This window comes from Nyctereutes procyonoides, unplaced genomic scaffold (assembly GCF_905146905.1).
Source record: "Nyctereutes procyonoides isolate TBG_1078 unplaced genomic scaffold, NYPRO_anot_genome, whole genome shotgun sequence".
NCBI classification, from domain to species: domain Eukaryota; kingdom Metazoa; phylum Chordata; class Mammalia; order Carnivora; family Canidae; genus Nyctereutes; species Nyctereutes procyonoides.
In genome coordinates, this window is record NW_026575133.1 from 25694927 (window position 1) to 25714908 (window position 19982).

General features: G+C 48.0%; 1 protein-coding gene across 1 annotated transcript in view; it reads right to left on the minus strand.

The window, feature by feature from the left end:
- Window positions 1–685: 685 nt before the first annotated feature.
- Window positions 686–19982, minus strand: part of CPXM2 (carboxypeptidase X, M14 family member 2) — a 128280-nt gene continuing 108983 nt past the window's right edge. The window contains exons 10-14 of the mRNA XM_055300648.1: window positions 19099–19278; window positions 13350–13647; window positions 8518–8657; window positions 7793–7892; window positions 686–2069 (exon numbers count right to left, since the gene is read on the minus strand). Coding sequence (XP_055156623.1) covers window positions 1816–2069; window positions 7793–7892; window positions 8518–8657; window positions 13350–13647; window positions 19099–19278 — 972 coding nt within the window. The 3' untranslated portion in view covers window positions 686–1815. The remainder of the gene's footprint in view (window positions 2070–7792; window positions 7893–8517; window positions 8658–13349; window positions 13648–19098; window positions 19279–19982) is intronic.

The following is a 19982-nucleotide window of genomic DNA, read 5'->3' on the forward strand; positions in this document are numbered from 1 at the left end:
TAACACCAGAAATTCCGTCCCAAGTTGCACAAGCCACATTTCAAGTGCTCGCTACCCACACGTGGCTAGTGACTACTGTGTTAGCTCGCGCGGGAAGAGAACATCTCCATCAACACAGAAAGTTCTATCGCATGGCGCTGATTTGGAGCAGGGGTCAGCTAGTCATGCCCCAGCCTGGGGGTTGACATCTAACTACTATGTGCTTTTGTAAATAAAGTTTTATTGAAATATAGCCATGCTTGCTCCTCTGTGCATAATGCAGATCTGCTTTTGTGCTACCACAGCAGAGTTGAGTACTTGCAACAGAAACTGGCCGCAGAGCCTGAAATATTTACCATCTGGTCCTTTATAAGGAACGTTTGCAATCTCCGGTGTAGACTGTCAGAGAGTTGCATAAGGCTCCTTTCTGGAAAGATGCTCGCTGGCATCCCTGGCAGTCATTAGTGGATCCCAAGCGTCAGGATGACTTTACCCAGGCATGTGGCTCTCCTGGGAGGGGAGCAGGGAACACACAGCTGTCAGAACCAGTACCAAGCTTGGGGGGTGGGTGGGGTGGAGGAGGGCACAGGACACCCCTCCCCAGGCAGGCACCGCCTCTGGAGGCACTGACCCCAGGGAGAGGCAGTGGGGCATGGTGTTTGGGTGGCTGCGCATCTGCCCAGGAAAACCACACGCTGGAAGGATCTCACCATTTGCTTGTTTTATTTTTCTCACTCTCCCCAGGGCCACCTCTGCCCGGGTGGCAACAGTAATAAAAAGAAGACAATCTGTTTTCTTATAGGGTCATCCAATTACCCTGCCCAAACCAATATTCCACAGATAATTCTAAGAGCTTTTCATCACATTTGGCCCCATCTGAAGGTCTGGCATTCCACACATCAAAAATAACTCCCTTGGTGATGCTACGCCAACTTATGAGTGCTCATTTCCATGAAAGGAGGAACGTCTTGAGCAGAGAGAGAGTGGCAAGTCAGCCTCCTCCTGGCCCTCCTTAAGTTCTTGCAGGTCAAAGAGGCTGAAGGATCGACTCCCTTTGGAAGGGCGGCTCCTCCAGCGTTCCTCTGCCTCAGCACCCAGGGCTGGGGGTGCTGCTGGACCAGCAGGGAGCCTGGGGCTTCTCTGTGAACTCTGCATGTAGGCAATGAATGAGCACCACTGCACTCCACTGCCCACCGACCACTGGTGATCTAGTTCAGCATTCAGCACTTTTCTCCTTTTATAAACACAGTCCTTTGTGGAAAGGGAAACTAAACTGATTCAAGGGGCTCACTGATGCTCACTTGCTAATGCCTCTATTGTCCACAGAGTGTGGAATGAATCTGGAGCAGCTCAGAATGTCCCGGGGCCAGCGAGGGGAAGGCCCACGAGCATCTCAAATGGTAACTTTTGGGACCGCAGGGCCCGGGAAGTGCTGCAATCGGAGCCACACAAAATGCAAATGCACCAGGAGCTCTTGCTGTCACGCAAGCAAGAGGGGGGAGCACTGGCTTCCCCTCCTGTGCAGCCTGGAGGCCCTGAGCCGGCAAGCCCGCTCTCCGCCTCCGATTTCCCAGGCTGAGTTGCTCAATTCTCACTCCTAACCAGCCTTTCTCTGCTGATCTGTCCAAGTTATTTGGATAAATGCAACAAAGACAAAATATATATATGTATATCCTAAGCTTTCAGCCCTCCCTTCGGGACCAGCCTTGCAACGAACACATTCTCTCAGGCTTTCTGAGCTACAGAGAAAACTACAGGGGGCGAGTCCTCTATGGAGTTACGACTGGGGGTGGTTTAATCTGCAGGGGTGCAGGGCAGGTGTCCAGTGTGGGGAGGTCACCCGCGCTGTCGTCTCTTCCGCCCTCGCAGCTTCAGTCGCCTGGCTGGCAGGCTGATGGGCTGCTTCCCGAACTTTTCCATGATCTCCCGGATCCTGGCCAGGTTGGTTTTGCTGAGTGTGAAGTCACAGTGTGTGGCCCCCATGTCGTAGCCGACCATGCAGTTCTTGGTGGACGAGGTGAACCCTTCCGCCTTGGCCGTGACCACATACTCCCCGGGGTTCAGGAGGCGCCAGTAATCCCCATCGCTGGCTGTCAAGAGAAAGTAGGGGAGCTCAGAGCGGTCCTCTTCCAAGGCAGATACCACCAGACCTGCTGCTAGTCCTTGACCAGCATCCTGGCCAGAGAGAGACTCAGAGGCTGGCCGTATGGAATTTGAGCCTCTGCAGAGGCAACTTTTTTTTTTTTTTTTTTGCAAATTCTTAATGCATTTTGAATGTTTTCCTCTGTGGAAGCCACCTTAATGGTTTTAACAGGCAGAGGGCCCGGGTGTAGGCTCCCCGCAGTGTTAACACACATGAGTGGAGATGGAGAAATGATCACTCACGCGCCTTCCTCTGTGACAATACACGCCATTCATTATGAACTTGAGCTTCCAAATGCTGTGCCCTCACCACAAAATGCCATCTTGAAAAGCCATCAGTGCCTGGCTTCCTGGCCTCCTCTTTGCACGGCTATAAATACAGAATAGTAATTCTTTTCAGGGGTGGGGCTCTTGACTTCTGAAAAGAGAAATAGTAGACTATGGGGGACCAGGGCCAAATGGCCCAGGAGGAGGCCTGGTATCTGCATTCCCTGGCCCTGCGGCCAAGAGAAATGCGAAGTTGCCGGAGCACAGACATGCTGGTGGTGCGAGGCTGAGCCCCCGCCTCCCCAGTGACCCTGCTGGTCAGCCACCCAACAAGTACATCATGGGCCCCGTGTCCATCCTTTGCTCTAGGCTAGATCTCTGTTGTGTTGAGAGGTTCCACGCAAGGCTCTCCTCCCCAGAAGCCTACAACCTGCTAAGGACACTTAGACCTCTGATCTTAAATGAGCCTTTGAGGCAAAAAAGGGGTGACCAGCGAACCCCATGGAGGACGTGGCACCCGGAAGGTTGGGGCAGATACTGATCTGATGAACCTCCAAGCAAACCTCTGATGTGGGTTGTATAATGATTGCCTTCCTATGAGTGATTTGATGCCCAGGGGCTGGGGGTTGGGGTGTGTAAACGTCCTGCACGAGGTCACACAGCTAGTAGCCAGCAGGTCTCCCAGGGCCAGGTCTGGGTCTCTCTCTCATGGCAATCTCAGTGTCCCACCTGGTCTAAAGCTTTGGTGCCAGAAAAAAAAAGAAGAAAGGTGTAAGGAGGCCCTGGGCAAGGGTCATTTGTCTACACAGGCCCTCAAGTCTTCTAAGAGATGGGAGAGATTGTGTGTGTGTGTGTGTGTGTGTGTGTGTGTGCGTGAATATATATCTCCCACAAACACACATATGACACTTTGAAGCACCAGGTCTAAATCACCATCTTGATTCACCCGAGACATTTCCATGCAATTGAGTGAGCTCACAAGAACACAACATGTTGTGAAAAATGAACTCTGTAGGCAGCTGTCTGCCATACATCCTTGTGGCCTGCTTACCGGTGAACAGGACTCAGTGTGGGAGGTCGGGGTACCCACCACGCAGGTGGCTGGCTCAGAGTTCCTGGGCGCTGCGCCCTGAGTCTTCCCTTTGGTAAAAATCCGAGTTTTTCAATGAAATGAAATGCCATCTCATGCTTTTCAGAAGGCAAGAGCCCGCCAAGTATTCTCTGTCGGGGAATCAAGATGGCCTGAGCCTCACGATGCAATTCACCCTTCAGAGAGGGAAGCTTCCTTGGCTTTCCCAATAGTTTCTATATACTATTCAAATACTTTCTTCCTTGGCCTTCACCATAGCCTGCAATTAACTTTTAGATTTCCCTTTATAATTACTTATAGGTCTCTCCCACTAGAATGCATACTCTTTGAGGTGAGGGGCCATATCCGTCTTGTTTGCCACAGTATCTCTAGGCCAGCACACAGTAGGTGCACAATAAGATGAATGAAAACCATCAGGAATTCGTTTAGGTTCACAGAATCTGAAGAAGGGGTGTAAGCTCTGGACTCTGCAAGTCTCCATTTCTGAAACCTGGAGAGCCCAATGCTCTCATCTGCCTGGCCAAGCACTCTCTCCCCCAAAAGTCCTTGGTTAGGATTTCCCCACATTTATCACCAAGGCTCTACTTGTAATCCCGGCTTCTTCCCCCGACCACCAGTAAAGTCTAGAATCATCTACTTCATGAAATTCAGGGGTCAGCATGTTAGGTGACTATCCCATGGGGTGATCTGGTCTGGGTTCAAGGGTCAATGTTCTGTGGAGCTGCTGGGAGAAGACAGTTCACAGCTTGGTGTTGCTCAGCATAGTGGTCAGTGGGACAACCCAGGTGCTGACAAACATCCAGTCATTTGCAGGTTAGTGTCCACCAGACATAGGGCAGTCATGGAGCATTCTGAGTCAGGTGTTTGGCCAACATATTTACATGCATTTAAAAAGCACTCTTACTAACTTCTCACTCCTTGGAATCCAATTCCCCTGTTGATTTAATGCGAAATCCCTCCTGAAATAAAACTTGTCACATTGCAGAAGCCTCGGAGAGAGATCAAGGCAAATTCAGAGCTACTTCAAGCACTGAAACAAATACAGTAAGTAACCATGTGTAGAGTACGGAGTTCATCAGTTACGAGAATACACTGGGAAATTACCTTAGGGGAGAAATAAAGGGAGGGGGGAGGCGGCTCCTATGGGCTCATCCAAACCGCCTCTGTGATCACAGAGGCTTGAGGTTCAGAGCTCATTAGGCACACACAGCACTCTCTTCTGGCTTGTGGGGCTCAGGGGACTCTTTCTCTCCCACCCCATTTAAAACCTTCCTGTTTTCTCGCATTGCGTGTACAAAGTACTAATAGTCCCAAGAATGTTCTAGGCTCTTTTGTGAATCATTCTTTTACAGCAGCTTGTTAGTAATGCTTAAAATACGAGTCCTATGCGGAGCCAGATGCAGCAGTCCCTTCTATTCATAAGGATCGCCAGCATCCTGCGTAGATTCTGCCCATTACCAGTTCAGAATCTGCATTTGCTGAATGAATGAATGAATGAATGAATGAATGAGTCAGTGAATGAACACATGGATCCATGGATGCTGTGAAGGGAGGCTCTGTACCGAATGCCATGTTGCATAGTGTGAAAGCTCAAGGATCCCCAAGGACAAGCGGTAGGGAGATTCAGAAAACATGAAGGCGAGTCAGGGCATCACACAGCGGTCTACTAGTTCCTGGCGCGTCAGCTACATTTCCCCCGTTTAAACGACCATTGGCCTTCTGTACCAGGCACGTCCGCAGGCAGCCAGGTCAGTCTGGCACTGGAGTCTGAATCCCAGCCTAGCCCATCATAAGGTCCCAGGGGCTCCTTTTCCTCCAAGGTCAAATGGAAACGTTTGTTGGGAGGATCGGATCTGTTAATGTATGTGAACAGTCTGGAGAAGAGACTCCTGTCCCCTCAGGAGGATCAGCATGAGGGCAAGGGCAGGGGCACCACATTTGCAGTCCGAGGCCCCTGGCTCAAATCCCAGCTCAGCCATTCTTTGTGCAACCCGGAAACACCATGTCATGTTCATTCATTCATTCAAATTTGTTTGTTCATTCAACAAACATTTATTAAGCACCTACTATGTGCCAGGCAGTGTGCTTATACTTCATTGAGGCACAAAAGCCTCAAGGATCCCTGGTCTAGGAGCCAGTGGGGGAGGGGCAGAAACACCATAAGTCTCGTGGGTCCTAGCTTCTCCGGCACAGCGTCAGACGTCAGATGCAGAGGCACTAGGGGAGAAGGCAGGAGGCAGAAAGGAATCGGCAGGTGGTAGGGGCGGGTGTGCAATGCTAGGAAAGGTGGTCACCATGGCGGGACTTGTTGACACAGTGACATCTGAGCAAAGACCTACAGGGGATGAGGAAGGAACCAAGGGATTCTCAAGGGAAGGAGGTTCAGGTGGTAGGAGGTGGGAGAGTGAGGACCCCCTGACCACCTCAGTGCAGCCTCAGTCCTCAAGGAAGGAGCTGGCGGGGGTGCAGGAAGAGGTAGAAAGCATGGAGGGAAAATTATTCCTATTTGACCAAACCTGGGACTCATGATTTTCAGTTTTAAATGGGGGCAGTCCTGGGCAAACCGAGAGAGCTGGTGACCCCAGAAGAAGAGGTTTAGGAAGTCACCAGTAGCCCAATCCTGTATGGCTGAGAGGGTTCCCTAAGGACTCTGGGGTACCCCTGCAGGGTTCAAGAAAGGGACACATCACCCACTTAACTGGTAACAAGCTCACCCTGTCTGCGAGGCTGCGAGGGCAGACGTAGGAGAAGCCTGTCTGGAGGGGACCGCAGTGACCCTGGCAGGGCCTCAGGTGAGACCAGCCAGCAGCCGAGGAGGTGGTGAGCGGGCCTAGATACGGCATCTATTTGCTGACAGTGGGGTTGGGGCAGAACCAAGGCCGAATCTCTGTTCCCCATCGGCACCTTGTAGATCATTCCAGCCGTCACAGGCTGTACAGGTGATAACACATGGGGAACACAGGAGCAAGATGGACTTGGCCCAGTTTCTCTGGGATTGTCCCCGTTTTAAATCTGAAAGTCACACAACCTAGGAACCCCCTCCAGCCCGGAATCACTGGCCATCCCATACAGTGTAAGCTCTTGAACCAACAGGTTCAGCTCAGGCCACATTAAAAGCTTCCTGAATCAGCCTCATACACTGTTTATCCCAGTTGTTCAAGCGTGTCCGAGGGCTGAACGGGTCTTTCTCCTGGCAATCATGACTTCCCTTCTCCTGCTGCTGAGTCTGTCCTCTGTGCCAGGGAAGGCCCTGGAGTAGGCTGAATGATGGCCCCCAGCAGCCCACATCCTCCCACCCAGACCCTAGGAATGTGCCCTTATTTGGGAAAAGGATCTTTGCAGGTATAACTAAGGATCTCCACATGAGATCACCCTGTATGACCTGGGCGGGCCCTAAATCCATGACAGGTGTCCTTGTAAGAGGCAGAGAGGAGGAGACACAGGAGGAGGCCACAGAGATGGAGGCAGAAATGGAGTGACATGGCCAAGGAAGCTGCAAGAGCCAAGGGAGGGTCCTCCCTGGGGGCTCCGGCGGGAGCTCAGCCCGTTGACACCAGGATTTCACACCTCCGGCCACCATAATTGTGAAAGAATACATTTCTTATTTTTTAGGTGTGTGGTCATTTGTCACAATGCCCACTGGAAACCAACACAGGGCCCCATGCCCTGCTCACTGCAGCTGACACCAAAGCAAAGCCACCCACCCATGCTCTGACACGGTGCTCCGCAGGGTCTCCCGGGTGGCCCAAACCCTCTGTGTGGGGGTGTCAACAGGCTCATGGACACACCATCTCCACCAGGACTCCTGCAGACAACCAGCCTTAGGCCTCTAGCCAATTCTCTTCCCCGTGCATCTGTCACTGCATCGTGCTGCACACGTCCCCTGTCACAGTCAAGGTCACCATTTCCTCACGTCCCGCGGGACACACAGAGCGCTGTCCCAGGTGATGACAGTCCTGGGCACAGGGGAGAGCTACACGGGTTTCACAGCAGTGGGGAAACCCTGAGAGAGCAGGAGCATGCCCCCCGGCTGGGAGTCAGACACCCAAACCCAGGCCCCACCTGCCTCCTAAACCACCAGCAGGTCCTTTCACCTCTCTGGCATCTGGTTTTCATCTGAATAAGGGAGAAACCAGGAAGCACAGGCGGAGAACCTTGCTTTCGAGGGTCTCCATGGGGAATTTGAGGAAGGAGATGATCATTCAGCTCTCAGTGAGAAGTTTCCAGCACTCGACATGTGATTTTAACCAGAGTGAAATGTTTCGAAAAAACAGACGTTCCCTCCCGAGAGACAGATCATCTACACCCAGTTACCTGTTCGGATGTCATGATTGACACCTTCCACAGAGATCACGGCGTTCGGAATTCCTTTTCCATGGAAGTCCCTCACCACGCCTTTGATGCCGCGATGGACCTGCCCAGCAAACATGACAAGAAACGGGGTGAGCTCACGACTCACCCGGCCTGATGGGCACAGTGAAGAAGGCTGTGAGCCAAAAACCCCCCGGGGTGAGCTCTGATCCAACTTGACACCCTTATAAGAGGAAATGTGGGCCCGCAGAGACACCAGGAGAGTGTGTTCATGGGGGGAAGACCACGTGAGGACATGGGGAGGAGACAGCCATCTGCCAGCCAACGGGGGGGGTCCTTGGAATGAAACCAAGCTGCCGACACCTTGATGTTCACTTCCAGCCTCCAGAACTGTAATTTCTGTTGCTTACACCCCCCTGGGTGTCTATGTTTTTATGCAACCCTAGCTGCCAGCACAAGGGGACTGGGCATGCTGGCTCAGACACATGTCACTCTGTCCCCATAGGGCAGCATCTGGTCATGCTCACCCTGACCCAGCGTGAACCACCACAGGCTTTATGGCTCACTTGTGGGGCTGGATCAAGTACAGAGAGATGGTGGTTCTTCCAACACTGTGTGGGGCCGGCCCAGCATGGCAGCCATGGTCTGAAGCACTAATCTGGTCTCAGGTTCTCAGTCCCCTAATCAACCCCATTTCTTTGCTAGCTTCCACCGCAATGTGCGCTCACCTGCTCCATGAACACGATTAAGGATTCCCGATTATTCTCCCACTCCTCGGGCAGCTCACTCTCGTGTGGATACTTATCACAGCCCACGTAGATGGACAGCTCAAAGCAGTTTGTGTGAAGGTAGCTGAAGTCGTTGAGACCTGCCAAGCCAACCGGACAACGTTGTCACTGAACGGTGCTCAAAGTGGCAGAAGGGAAGCAGAGAGAATGTTCAAGAACAGGATTCAGAACACCTCATTTGAACAAGGAGGTATCAAGTATCCCCTATAGACATCAAATTAATTACCGCAAAGGGGAGGGGAGGGGATGGGGGTGGAGAGGATACAGCCAGGAAGGTTTACAGGGAAGACAGGTCTACATGGAAACATCTCTGACAAAAGGAAGATGAAAATAAGTGCTTTTCAGATAAAATTCTGCTTATTAAACTCAGTTTAATGCATTATTTTTAGAATAAAGTTACCATGAATTAAGAGTACGGATTCTACGGGTTTAAGTTTCTCTCTATATGGGACACCTGGGTGGCTCAATGGCTGAGCATCTACCTTTGGCTCAGGGCATGATCCGGGAGTCCCGGGGTGGAGTGCCACATCAGGATCCTTGTATGGAGCCTGCTTCTCCCCCTGCCTGTGTCTCTGCCTCTCTCTCTCTCTCTCTCTCTCTCTCTCTCTCTCTCATGGATAAATAAATAAAATATTTTTTAAAAAGTTTCTCTCTATAGTTATGCTGCTCTCAGCTCTAGTTCTATAACAGTGTTCCATTCTCATTCATACCACAAGCCACCCCTACCTACCACTCTTTGCTGAGTGCCACCCATGAGCCAGGACCTGTCCTTAGTGCTCTGCACCACTGACCACAAACTTAGCAGAGAGACAGACAGCATGGCACAACTTTATAAATAAGAACATTGAGATAGAGAACAGCTAGGATATGTATCCAGAACCATGTGTTTGGAAAGAGCCAGAGTCAGGGTTTGAACCTCAGCGTGTGCGATGCCAAGACAAGACCTTGCTCTTATCTCCAGAGCTTGGCTGCTTGGAGGCCACAGGGTGAACACACTCACCGACCGAGCCTGAGAGCAGATGGATCTCGCACATCCTGACACTACTGCAACAGGATGTGAAGTGCCAAGCCTGGTGTGGAGTTGGTCCTGCGATAACATCTTGGGGCTGCTGTTACAAATGATCACAAACTGGGGAGCTTCAAACAACAGAAATTTATCCTCCCACAGTTCTAGAGTCTGGAGGTCTGAAATCAAAGGGTTGGCAGGGCTGTGCTCTTTCCCAAGGCTTTAGGGGAGGAAGCTCTCTTGCTTCTTCCAGCTTTTGGTGGCTCCTAGTGTTCCTTGGCTTGTGGCTACATCACTAAAGATCCTATCTTCAGATGGCCTTCTCTGTCCCTTATAAGGACATTTGTCAATGATTTTAAGGCCCATCGAGGTAACCCAGGATAACCTCACTTTGAGACCCTTAATTTAATTATCCCGGCAAAGACCCATTTTTCAAACCAGGTCACATCCACAGGTTCCAGAGATTAGGAAGCAGATGTATATGTACATACATATATTTGTGGGGGGTGGTGGGTGGGAACAACATTTGCCCCATTATAGCACCCAAAATTTGCAAAGTGAAGAAATGAATGTTAGGTGGCATAAAGTTCTTCCCAACATTTTTGTTTTGGGGAACAGGGTGATTAGCAAGAACACAGTGCAGCTATGCTGTGAGTGACCATAGGAAGCACACACCTGGCAGGAGGCCCCTCCACGAGCCACTCCCTTGGGTTCTGAGGGTCAGGGCTAAGACAGCAGAGTTGGGTGTGCTGGATTTCTCTGTGGTTCCTGAGCAAAGGAGCAGGTCCTCCTGCACGCAAACCAGCCTTAGCCCTCGGCATGTGTCTTCCCCCCTTCTTGCCTACCTCACCATCATGCTCAGTGATATGTTGCTCCAATGGAAAGACCTGATTAAAAATTACGGCTTTGGGTGTCAAGGGTAGTTCTGTATCAATCTCTGCCTAATTGCTAAAGCCACAGGCAAAATGGTACAAAACACACAGCCACTCTCTTTAGCGGATTCCAGATTTGAACCACTCACATGTCATCAGATGGGGCTTTGATCACATTTGTGATAAAACAAGGACAGAGAGCTGTGGTATAAAGGGGTGGGACCATGTCATGTTAATGAAACACCCTTCACAGGGGCCTTGTCTGGTTGAAGAAGGTTGGTCAAATGCCATGTCAACTCATTCACTTGAACTCAAAGTATGGAATTACAAGAGGGCACAACATGGCCAACGGACACCATGTCCACTAGTTAGCACAGGTGGCACACACTGAGATGGCTGGATGCCTCTGTGCACATAAAATTTTCATTATTCCCAACCTTTTAGGTCTTGTTGGTGTGGAAACAAATCAATGTTACATAAGAAACTCTGGAGCAGGCCTGCCACCTTGCAATGTGTCTTCAAAGCACTAGAAGTGCCAGAGGAATCAGTGAAATGCTGAGAAGCCAGAAGAAGGGGGCAGAAAAGCTTGAACCAGGCTACCTTTGCTGCTGACTTCTGGTCCTACAGCAAATGGGGTGAGCTGAGAATACTTGGTGAAGAATGGCTTCAATAGCATTACATGTAGGGAAGGAGCTGTGGTGTGACCCAGACAGTCCCCCACACAACCTGGGCCAAGATGTTCCCCTGTGCTCTCTTGGTCTAGAATCCTACCATGGAGGCTTCTTCCAGGAGCACAGAGCTGTGCCTTCCTTAAGACCCAGGCACCCACCACTAGCTCAGCGTGTGCTTCATTGTGGGGATGGGATGGTAGAGGACACGGGATGGCAGCCCAGGAACAAAGGGGGTCCGGCATCACTACAAATGATGTGTGTTTTGAGCTTTCCCGAAGCCTGCTCTCAACTGCCCCATCTCCATTAACTAACGCCTTGTCACTCACAGCTAATGAGCGAGCAAGAACCGAACAAAAAGATGGAGCGGAGGTGGAGGGGGAGGGAAGGAATCAGAAGTCACATTTCATTAATCTACAAAGAGATGAATCTGCACACTTCCTCACACCGCCAGGAGGAAGAGTGATTAAGAAGGCTCCAGCCGCCACATGGCTCTGCCACAAAAGTCCCTGAAATAATGGAAAACATAATTGATAGGAAAAAATCAAATGCTGCCTATGTGATTATGTGGCTGCCAACTTTTCAGAACGTGACTATTGACTGGGTGCCAATGAATCCAGCTTGGTCTATACCCAACGTAGTCAGAGTGGTCATGAAAAATAAACCAATATTTTACATAAAGGTTGTTGCAGATGTTTAGGTCTAGAATTGCAAAGAAAGAATGGTTTTTGGCCATTAGAAAATCATATTGATTGACAGGGATTTGCATTTATTTTGCATAAGGCAAAACTATGATGGAAAATAAATAAAACACCTCTGCTGGGTAGGTGGCCAAGAAAAAAATGGCAAGCTTAATGTACATGTGAAAACATGGCCATAGGCACAAATCTATTTGCTACCTTTTAATTTTTTTTCCCCAAGCACAGACACATATCTGAAAAATATGTGAAGGCTGAATCTAGCAAAGGGAAATAATAGGATGGCTACTTAGGGAAACAGAGTAAGAGGTGTGATGGAGAGCATCCCACTGGAAGGGGGGGCGAAGATGGACGTAGGAGCAGGTCATAGCTGTGTGCTTCTGGTAAGCTAGCTGGGGAACATTCCAAACCCACCACCCATGAGAGCCTCATGACAGTCACAAAGGGCTCACCACCTTCACTGTTACCATCATACTCATTTCACAAATGGAGAATATGGGGTTCCAAGAGAGAAAGGAGCTCACCCAGGGTCATGCAGCATCCGAGTGATGAACTGAATTGTGAATCTAGGTCTGTTTGACATAGAACATTTTTCAGATTCATTGGTAGTTTAACCAACCCCCACAAAGTCAAGAAAATAAAGCAATGAGTATTATGCTTGGGCTCTTGCCATCCCAGAGCTGAGGGACCTTAGGGAATGTGACATCCTCTTCCCTCCTCACTGGGGAGCCCTGGGCGGGGGCGGCCCAGACACAGCAAAGAAAGCTAATCCTGAGTGGGATCCTGGGGTCCTCTGTGGCTACTGCAAGGAATTCCTGAAGTCCCTGCTGCAGGCCTTTCTGGTCCCTTAGGGAGGCCAGGAGCAAGACCACATATTTCCTGCATTGCACACAATCGGGCTCCAACCAGATGTTCTGATCTGCCTGGAAGGCCAGGCTGCTGACCTCCAGCAGCTGGGAGATTTGTGAAACGGTGTTCACCACACGTCGAGCCTCAGGACACACCTGCAGCTTGGAGTCACTTCACACCCAAGTGCAATATACCCAGCCCTTCTGGGGACCTACAGCATGGGACATCCCCATGATGGGAATGGCTCTGGGTAAAAACACCCTGGCCCCAGCACCAACATACACATGCTCTCTGCCCCTTTGCTCAGTTTGCTTCTTGGTCCCATACTTCCTCCAGGTCCACAGAAACTGTCTCTGACCCTACAGAATCCGAATAGCTCAGTGGCTAAGAGCCGGCCACAGGGCCACAGAGACCCAGCTCTGTCCCCCTTCTTGTTTGGAGCAACTGCTTCAGATCTCCAAGCCCCTACGATCTCATTCATAAAACAGGGAGTAGCCACACACCCCAAGACTATGGGAAGTTACAAGGAGGAGTCTATGCAGAGCGCCGGCGCCTTGTGAAAGGCAGGCTACAGTTGCTACTACACCCCTAACAAATGATCAGGGAGGGCTGGGTCCCTCACTGGCCCAGGAGTCCAGTACCATCTGGCTCCACCACAGCAAGGCCACCAGAGACTTACTTCCGGCGACAGTGTGCCAGGAGGCCCCGTTGACAGTCCCGTCCTCTTTCTGGAAGTCCTCTGTGTGGCATACCCTCCTCCTGGCGTCAGTCATGAGCCGGTGTGTGGAGGCGTAAGAGTAGGCCAGCCAGCGGAACACGTGGTCATCGGGTGTGGGGCTGTGCTCCTGTGTCTTCCACATGGACCTCACCATGTCGTAGGGGTAGGCCACCACCAGCTCGCCCCCCTGTAGGTTGCCACCCAGGACGAAGGGGATTTTTTCCATCCAGGCTATTACAGCCCTGGTCTCCACTGCCACCTGTGAATATGGTGAATTTAAACATGCACTGATAGATTAAATAGGAAGGAAATGGCTTTCTCTCTCTACTTTCCAAACAGGGGCACAGTTGGAAGAGCCACCATTTCATGGAATACTTTAGCAAAATGTAGGCTTTCAATATCTGTCCTAGGAAAACTGGACTTCATGCAGATCATGGATTTAAAAAGACAGAGAGAAATCCAGAGAAGTTTCTTTTTGTAGGAATACTCCAGTTAACGCTCAGAGGGAAAGACCAAGTTAGAGTATCAACACTTGGCAACGCCAATGAACCAATGGGCCAGGCCTGTTCATCCATGGCTACAAGAGCAGAGAAAGAGAGAAAACCAATGTAATGTGTCTCCCGAGGGAAGAACATACACCTAAAGGAGAAATATCCACCCAGAATATGACCAAGCCTCTAAAATCCAGGGGTCGGCAGCTGTTTTCTATAAAGGACCAGATGGGAAATACTTTAGATTTTGAGGGCACCATGGTCCCTGTCCCAACTACTCAACTCTGTCCTTGTGTCAGAGGAAGCGCCGGAGACAATACACCAATGAACAGGGCTGGGTTCCAATAAAACACCTCTTACCCAAACAAGCTTGGGCGGCAAGTGGCCCACCTACGGGCTACAGCTTGCCAACAACCCCTGTTCCATCGAGCCTAGTCTGGTCTAAATCTCACTGCCAAAAATTACAGGAAACACAGAAGAACAGGTTACAGGACATGGCAAAAGTACGCTTGGCAGCGCTCACACAATGGAAAATGCTACAAGACGATCTAATCTAGTGGCTTATAGCTCAGCTGTTCTGAGATACGCAATGAGCTGAACAACAGCAAGATTGCCAGGATAAGAGGCAGAAAGTAAAACAGGAGAAAGCTATAGGTTAAAGGAGATTGGAAAGAGGACACACCCCATCACAACAAGGGAGCTTTAGTTGGCTCCTGGTTTTGTTTTGTTTTTGTTTTTTTTTAATGATAGTCACAGAGAGAGAGAGAGAGAGAGAGGCAGAGACACAGGCAGAGGGAGAAGCAGGCTCCATGCACCGGGAGCCCGATGTGGGATTCGATCCTGGATCTGTAGGATCGCGCCCTGGGCCAAAGGCAGGCGCCAAACCGCTGCGCCACCCAGGGATCCCTGGCTCCTGGTTTAAACAAACTCTAAGAGGGGCGACTGATGGCTCAGTTGATTAAGTGTCTGACTTTTGATTTAGGCTCAGGTCATGATCTCGGGGTCGTGAGATTGAGCCCCATGTCAGGTCTCTGCACTCAGCGGGGGACTGCTGGAGATTTTCTCTCTCTCTCCCTCCATCTCTGCTCCTCCTCCACTCACTCACACTCTCTCTCAAATAAACAAATCTTAAAAAAAAAAAAAACAAACTGTGAGACAGAGAGAGAAAGATAATAGGGCAAATGTGATCCCTGATTGGATATTTCATAATACTAAGAAATAATTGATTTTGATATGATAATGGCAATTGTTCATGGTTTTAAAAGGGACTCTGAGCTTTCAGATATGGAAATAGTTGCCAATGAAATGACACCACTTCTGGAATTTGCCTCAGTAATTCTGGGAGGGGAGGAGAAAGTGGGTGCAAATGTAGATGGAACATGAGCTGACAAGGTGTTGAAGTTGAGATGGGCACACGGGGGCCCTGCAAGCTTTCTCTCCAATTCTGTATGATCGGCATTTTTTATGATAAAAAGTTACAAGACAGCAAAAAAAGGAAGGAAGGGAGGGAGGAAGGGACAATTTAGGTACAAAATTAGAAAGCCTGCCATGGTCAAATATTGATATAAATTCAATCATTTATCCTAAGTTCTGATTCCTATGAAGAGAATTCCAGCAGAACAAAAACTGATAATGGAAAAGAAACAAACACTGGACATGGCTTAGCTGAGCAGTATAGAACGTTGATTAAGGAATGACATTGACTTGATAGGATTCATTAAGTTTTGTTTTCACTCCTACACACATCAGTGGCCCTGGATGGGACTACTCATAGAACGTGGCTCATTACACAGTATCATCCATGGTCCATGCTCGTCGTCTTCCCTATGTTGATACAACAAACACCCGTAAACCTACCATCTGTGCCCAAAACCTGATTTAACGGATAATTTCTATGTAATATGTGATTCCCTCTGTCCCATCCTCCTGCTTCCCACTCGGAGGCAGCCAGTGTGTCCTGGATGATATGGTTCTCACTCTTTCTCCCTTGTTTACCTTGTTTACCTCCCTTGTTATATGTGTATGCTTAAAAAGACATTATTTGGTTTTACTTGCTTTTGATATTTAAAAATGGGGGGGGTAACCATACTGACATACTGATTGTGGTCTTCTGCCCCTTTTCTCTCTCAATTCATATTTCCAAGATTCATCCATGTTGTTGCAGAAAGCTGTAGCTCAGTCTTTTCTACTTCACTATGAAGATATCATCGTTTATTTGTCCTTATGATGGTGGGCATACAGGTAATTTTCAATTTTTTTGCTGTACTGAACAGTGCTGCTTTATCTTGCATAAACCACCAGAAGTGGGACCGCAGAGTCATAGGATATACACATATTCCACTTTACAAGATAATCAAATTATTTTCCAAAGTCACTGTGCTAATTTACACTTGCACCCACAATGCATGAGCGATCCACTGGCCCCATATCCTCTTCAATGCTCAGCTACTGTCAGACTTCTTAATTTGCCAACCAGTGGGTGTAAAATGTTCTCTTATTTGCATTCCTTAGTACTAGTAAGGCTGAACATATTTTCATGTTTATTAACCATGTTTCCTCTTCCACAAATTGCCTCTTCATATCTTTTACCTACATTTTTCTATGGAGCAGTTCATATTTTTCTTATTTGTTATTCTTTATGTATTTTAAACTTTTATTTCTTTTGCAACTACCTAATTTGCAAATAACTTCTCTCAGTTTTTAGCTTGTCTCTTACAGTTTTTAAATTTTTGATGAGCAAGCTTTCCTACTTCCATGTAGTTGAGTTTATTAATCTTTTATTTTATGATTAATGTCATTTAAAATAGCCTTCTTCACCCTGTAACTAGTGATATGTATTAGAAAGTTTCATTAAGAGATTTTACTGGGAGTGATTATTAAATCTTAGCAAATCATTCTTTCTACAGACAAATCCCTTTATTTTTTTTCTTGGTTTTTCTATCATTCTGTTTATTTCTGCTTTTAGTTTTTGATCACAATCTTTTTAATACATTTTGAGGGGTTTCTTCTGTTATTCTTTTGCTAGTTTCCTTAGCTAATATTTAACCTTTTTTCTTTGGAATATAATCATGGCAAGGTATAAAATTACTGAGAACACAGGAGTTTTTGTGGTACTCCACAAACTTTGATATGCAATCTTTTCATTACTGTTGGGTTCTAATTATTTTTTAGTTGCCAGTAAAATCTTTTAATTTGACTCATTATTTAAAAGTTTTTTTTTTAATTTTCTAAAGACATGGTGATATTTTCATTAACCTTATTACACTCTTCTGGTGGAACTGTATGTTGGTGAGGCATTGCAGTCTGACTGTTATTCTCTGAAACTGGTTCAGATTTCCTTTACAGCCCAGAGCATCATCAATTTTTGAAAATGCTCCAGGATTACTCAGAAGAATATATCATTACCTACCTAGTGGTTGTGAAATTCTTAGAGATCCCTGTCAAGCCTGTTGACTACTAGTCACGTCTTTATCTTTGCTGACTTCTTATCTAATGTAACCATACCTGAAAAAGGTGTTAGAGGGAGCAGATCTGTGTAATTCTTCCAGTGTTTCCAAAAAACAAGATCAGAAAGCTAAATTGTAGTCTTAAAGGAAAGACTGATATCCAAGGACGCTCTACGATCATGTGGAACAATTCCTTATTTCTCATAGCCTCAGGGCCAAGAACACTGACAACCATATTCCAATTCTGGTCCAAGAGTTCCCAAATTATAACATCACTTGAATTCTGAGCTTTCTCAGATGTCATTAGTATGCTAACTTGAAAGAAAAGTGGGGGGGGGCGGGGATTGTATAGGATAGAATTAGAAAATATGAGACAGGATGCAGAAGACTCAGAGGTCTTGAACCCTACTCCGCAAGCTGCCCATGGGCACCCTAACTACACCACAGATAATGCCACTGTCTATCTGTATCACATGACTGGTTGCTTCCTGAGGGCCTGGATAACACCATCCTGCACATAACTAACTGAGGCAAACATGCTGGCCTTCCTCCAGTAAGTGGTACCCATGCATGCAGTGGGCTGGAGTCCCCAGGCAGAGCGCGGGAGCTGCCTTCTATCCATTCATTATTTCTCCCTTGATTCCTCAGAAAAAAGAAGCCAGTTACTTTTATTTTTATTTTCTTGAGCTTGCAATGTGCTTGCCTAAAACACAGTATTTTCCAGCCTTCGCCGCAGTGGGTTGATAGCATGTTTTGACTAAATTCTGGCCAATGAGGTTTAAGCATAAGTCTTATGTAGGAAATCTAGGAATAACTCTTCATGGAATTGTCTAAGAGGGGGATTTTCTTTTTTGTTTTCTTTTTTCTCAACTCTTTCTCCCCTCTTCCTTCATAGACATGACAGCTGGAGCACCCACTGCCATCTTGGATTTTGACCTTGAGAACGGAAGTCACATGCTAACATGGCAGAGGTAGAAAGATACACGAGTTATCGATTCCTGATGCTCATGGGGCTTCTGCTTGGCCAGGCTCCCATCATCTGCCTTCAGGGCTCTTCTATGTGAAAATAAATAAGCCTCTACCTCATCAAGCTATTGTCCTTTTGGTTTTCCTGTTGTTCCCACTGAACCTAACCCTAACTCACATAAGCAATCGAGGCAGAGCTCCTGAAGGACATATACAATCAGAGGTCAGGGGTAAAGAGGTGGGTGACTATGGGCAGGGGAGGCAATAAAAGGCATGCAAAATATCGTGAAAATTATTTCTCCCACAACACAGGCTTTGCAAAAGAAGACCAGAAAATTTGGGGGAAACCTTTCTCATTCAATGCATTTTTTTTCTCCTTCCAAAGCAGCACAACATGTAATAATCCACAGGGGCTTCTTAAAATAAAAATAAGATCTCTCAAGCAATGAGTAGGGTCTAAGGACAATTTCATAGCAAGTCCATAGCACTAGCAATGCTGAAGGTACTAAGGAACTACAGTAACCAACATGCAAAACTCCAGGGCAGGGCTTTTGGTTTTCTGTGTTTTTTCTGAAACCCTGTGTGGTTGTGAAGAAACCTAATTCAATGATCTCTCTCTTATGAAGAATAGCCACAAATATTGGCTTTAAGGTAGTTATTATCTAGCACACTTCCCCACTTTGGGAGAAAACAGGAAAGGAAAAAGTGGTTTTGTCTTGTTCTTAAATGTCAGATCCTCCGCAAATACCAGTGGGTGTTAACTTTGGCCTTCCACTGCTCTGCAGATGATGGGGTATTTTTACTCACCGTGGCATTTTCAGACAGAAACCACTCAGGGATCGCAATGTAGTGATTGGGAACTTTTCTTGGGATGTTTTGTCGGTCCTCTGCCTCCCAGAGCAGCGTGTTTAGGTCAGGAAAGTTGTTGTTGATGTCGATGCCATCATGCGTCCAACGCCCCAGGGACCAGCCACCCAGCTCTGAGCCCTGGGGGACAATTCCACATGTGAGGGACCTATGGGCTTCCAGACTTCTCTCACATAAGACGTTTCTGTCTCCATGCCCACCATCCCCATCTGGGTGTGTCTCTGAGCCCCACACGTCTTCTGGCCCAAAGATGGCACCCAGTATTATTACTTGGTGGGTGGTGGGTGACACCGCCAAATCACTCCAAGAGGGAATGCAGAGCATTCCTCCAGGCACAGGGCAGTGCTCAAGAAGTATTACATCCCTTCCCTCCTCTTCCCTCCACTGAGAGCTTCTAGGCTAGATGAAACTTGGTGTAGGAATGAATCTAATAGCCCAGCATTGCAAAGGCAACCACCACCACATTAACGCATTCTCCCTGCCATGCCCACGAGTCTGGCTCACAAACCCCTGCCCCCTGGCCTGGCAGATCAGGCACTGGAAATCCCTAACCAACTCTGTGCCAATAAACACAACCAAAATCCTGTATTATAAGGTTTGTGTGTGATAGGTACCAAGTACAGTTTTCCACTTTATTCCCATTTAATACTAATAATAGTCTATACATACTTGTGACCTGCACAAATTCTATGTCATAATTAGAACATGAAATGTAAACAATATATCAGAATAATCAAAACAGGGGCACCTGGGTGGCTCAGTGGTTGAGCATCTGCCTTCAGCTCAGGGTGTGATCCCAGAGTCCCAGGATCGGGTCCCACATC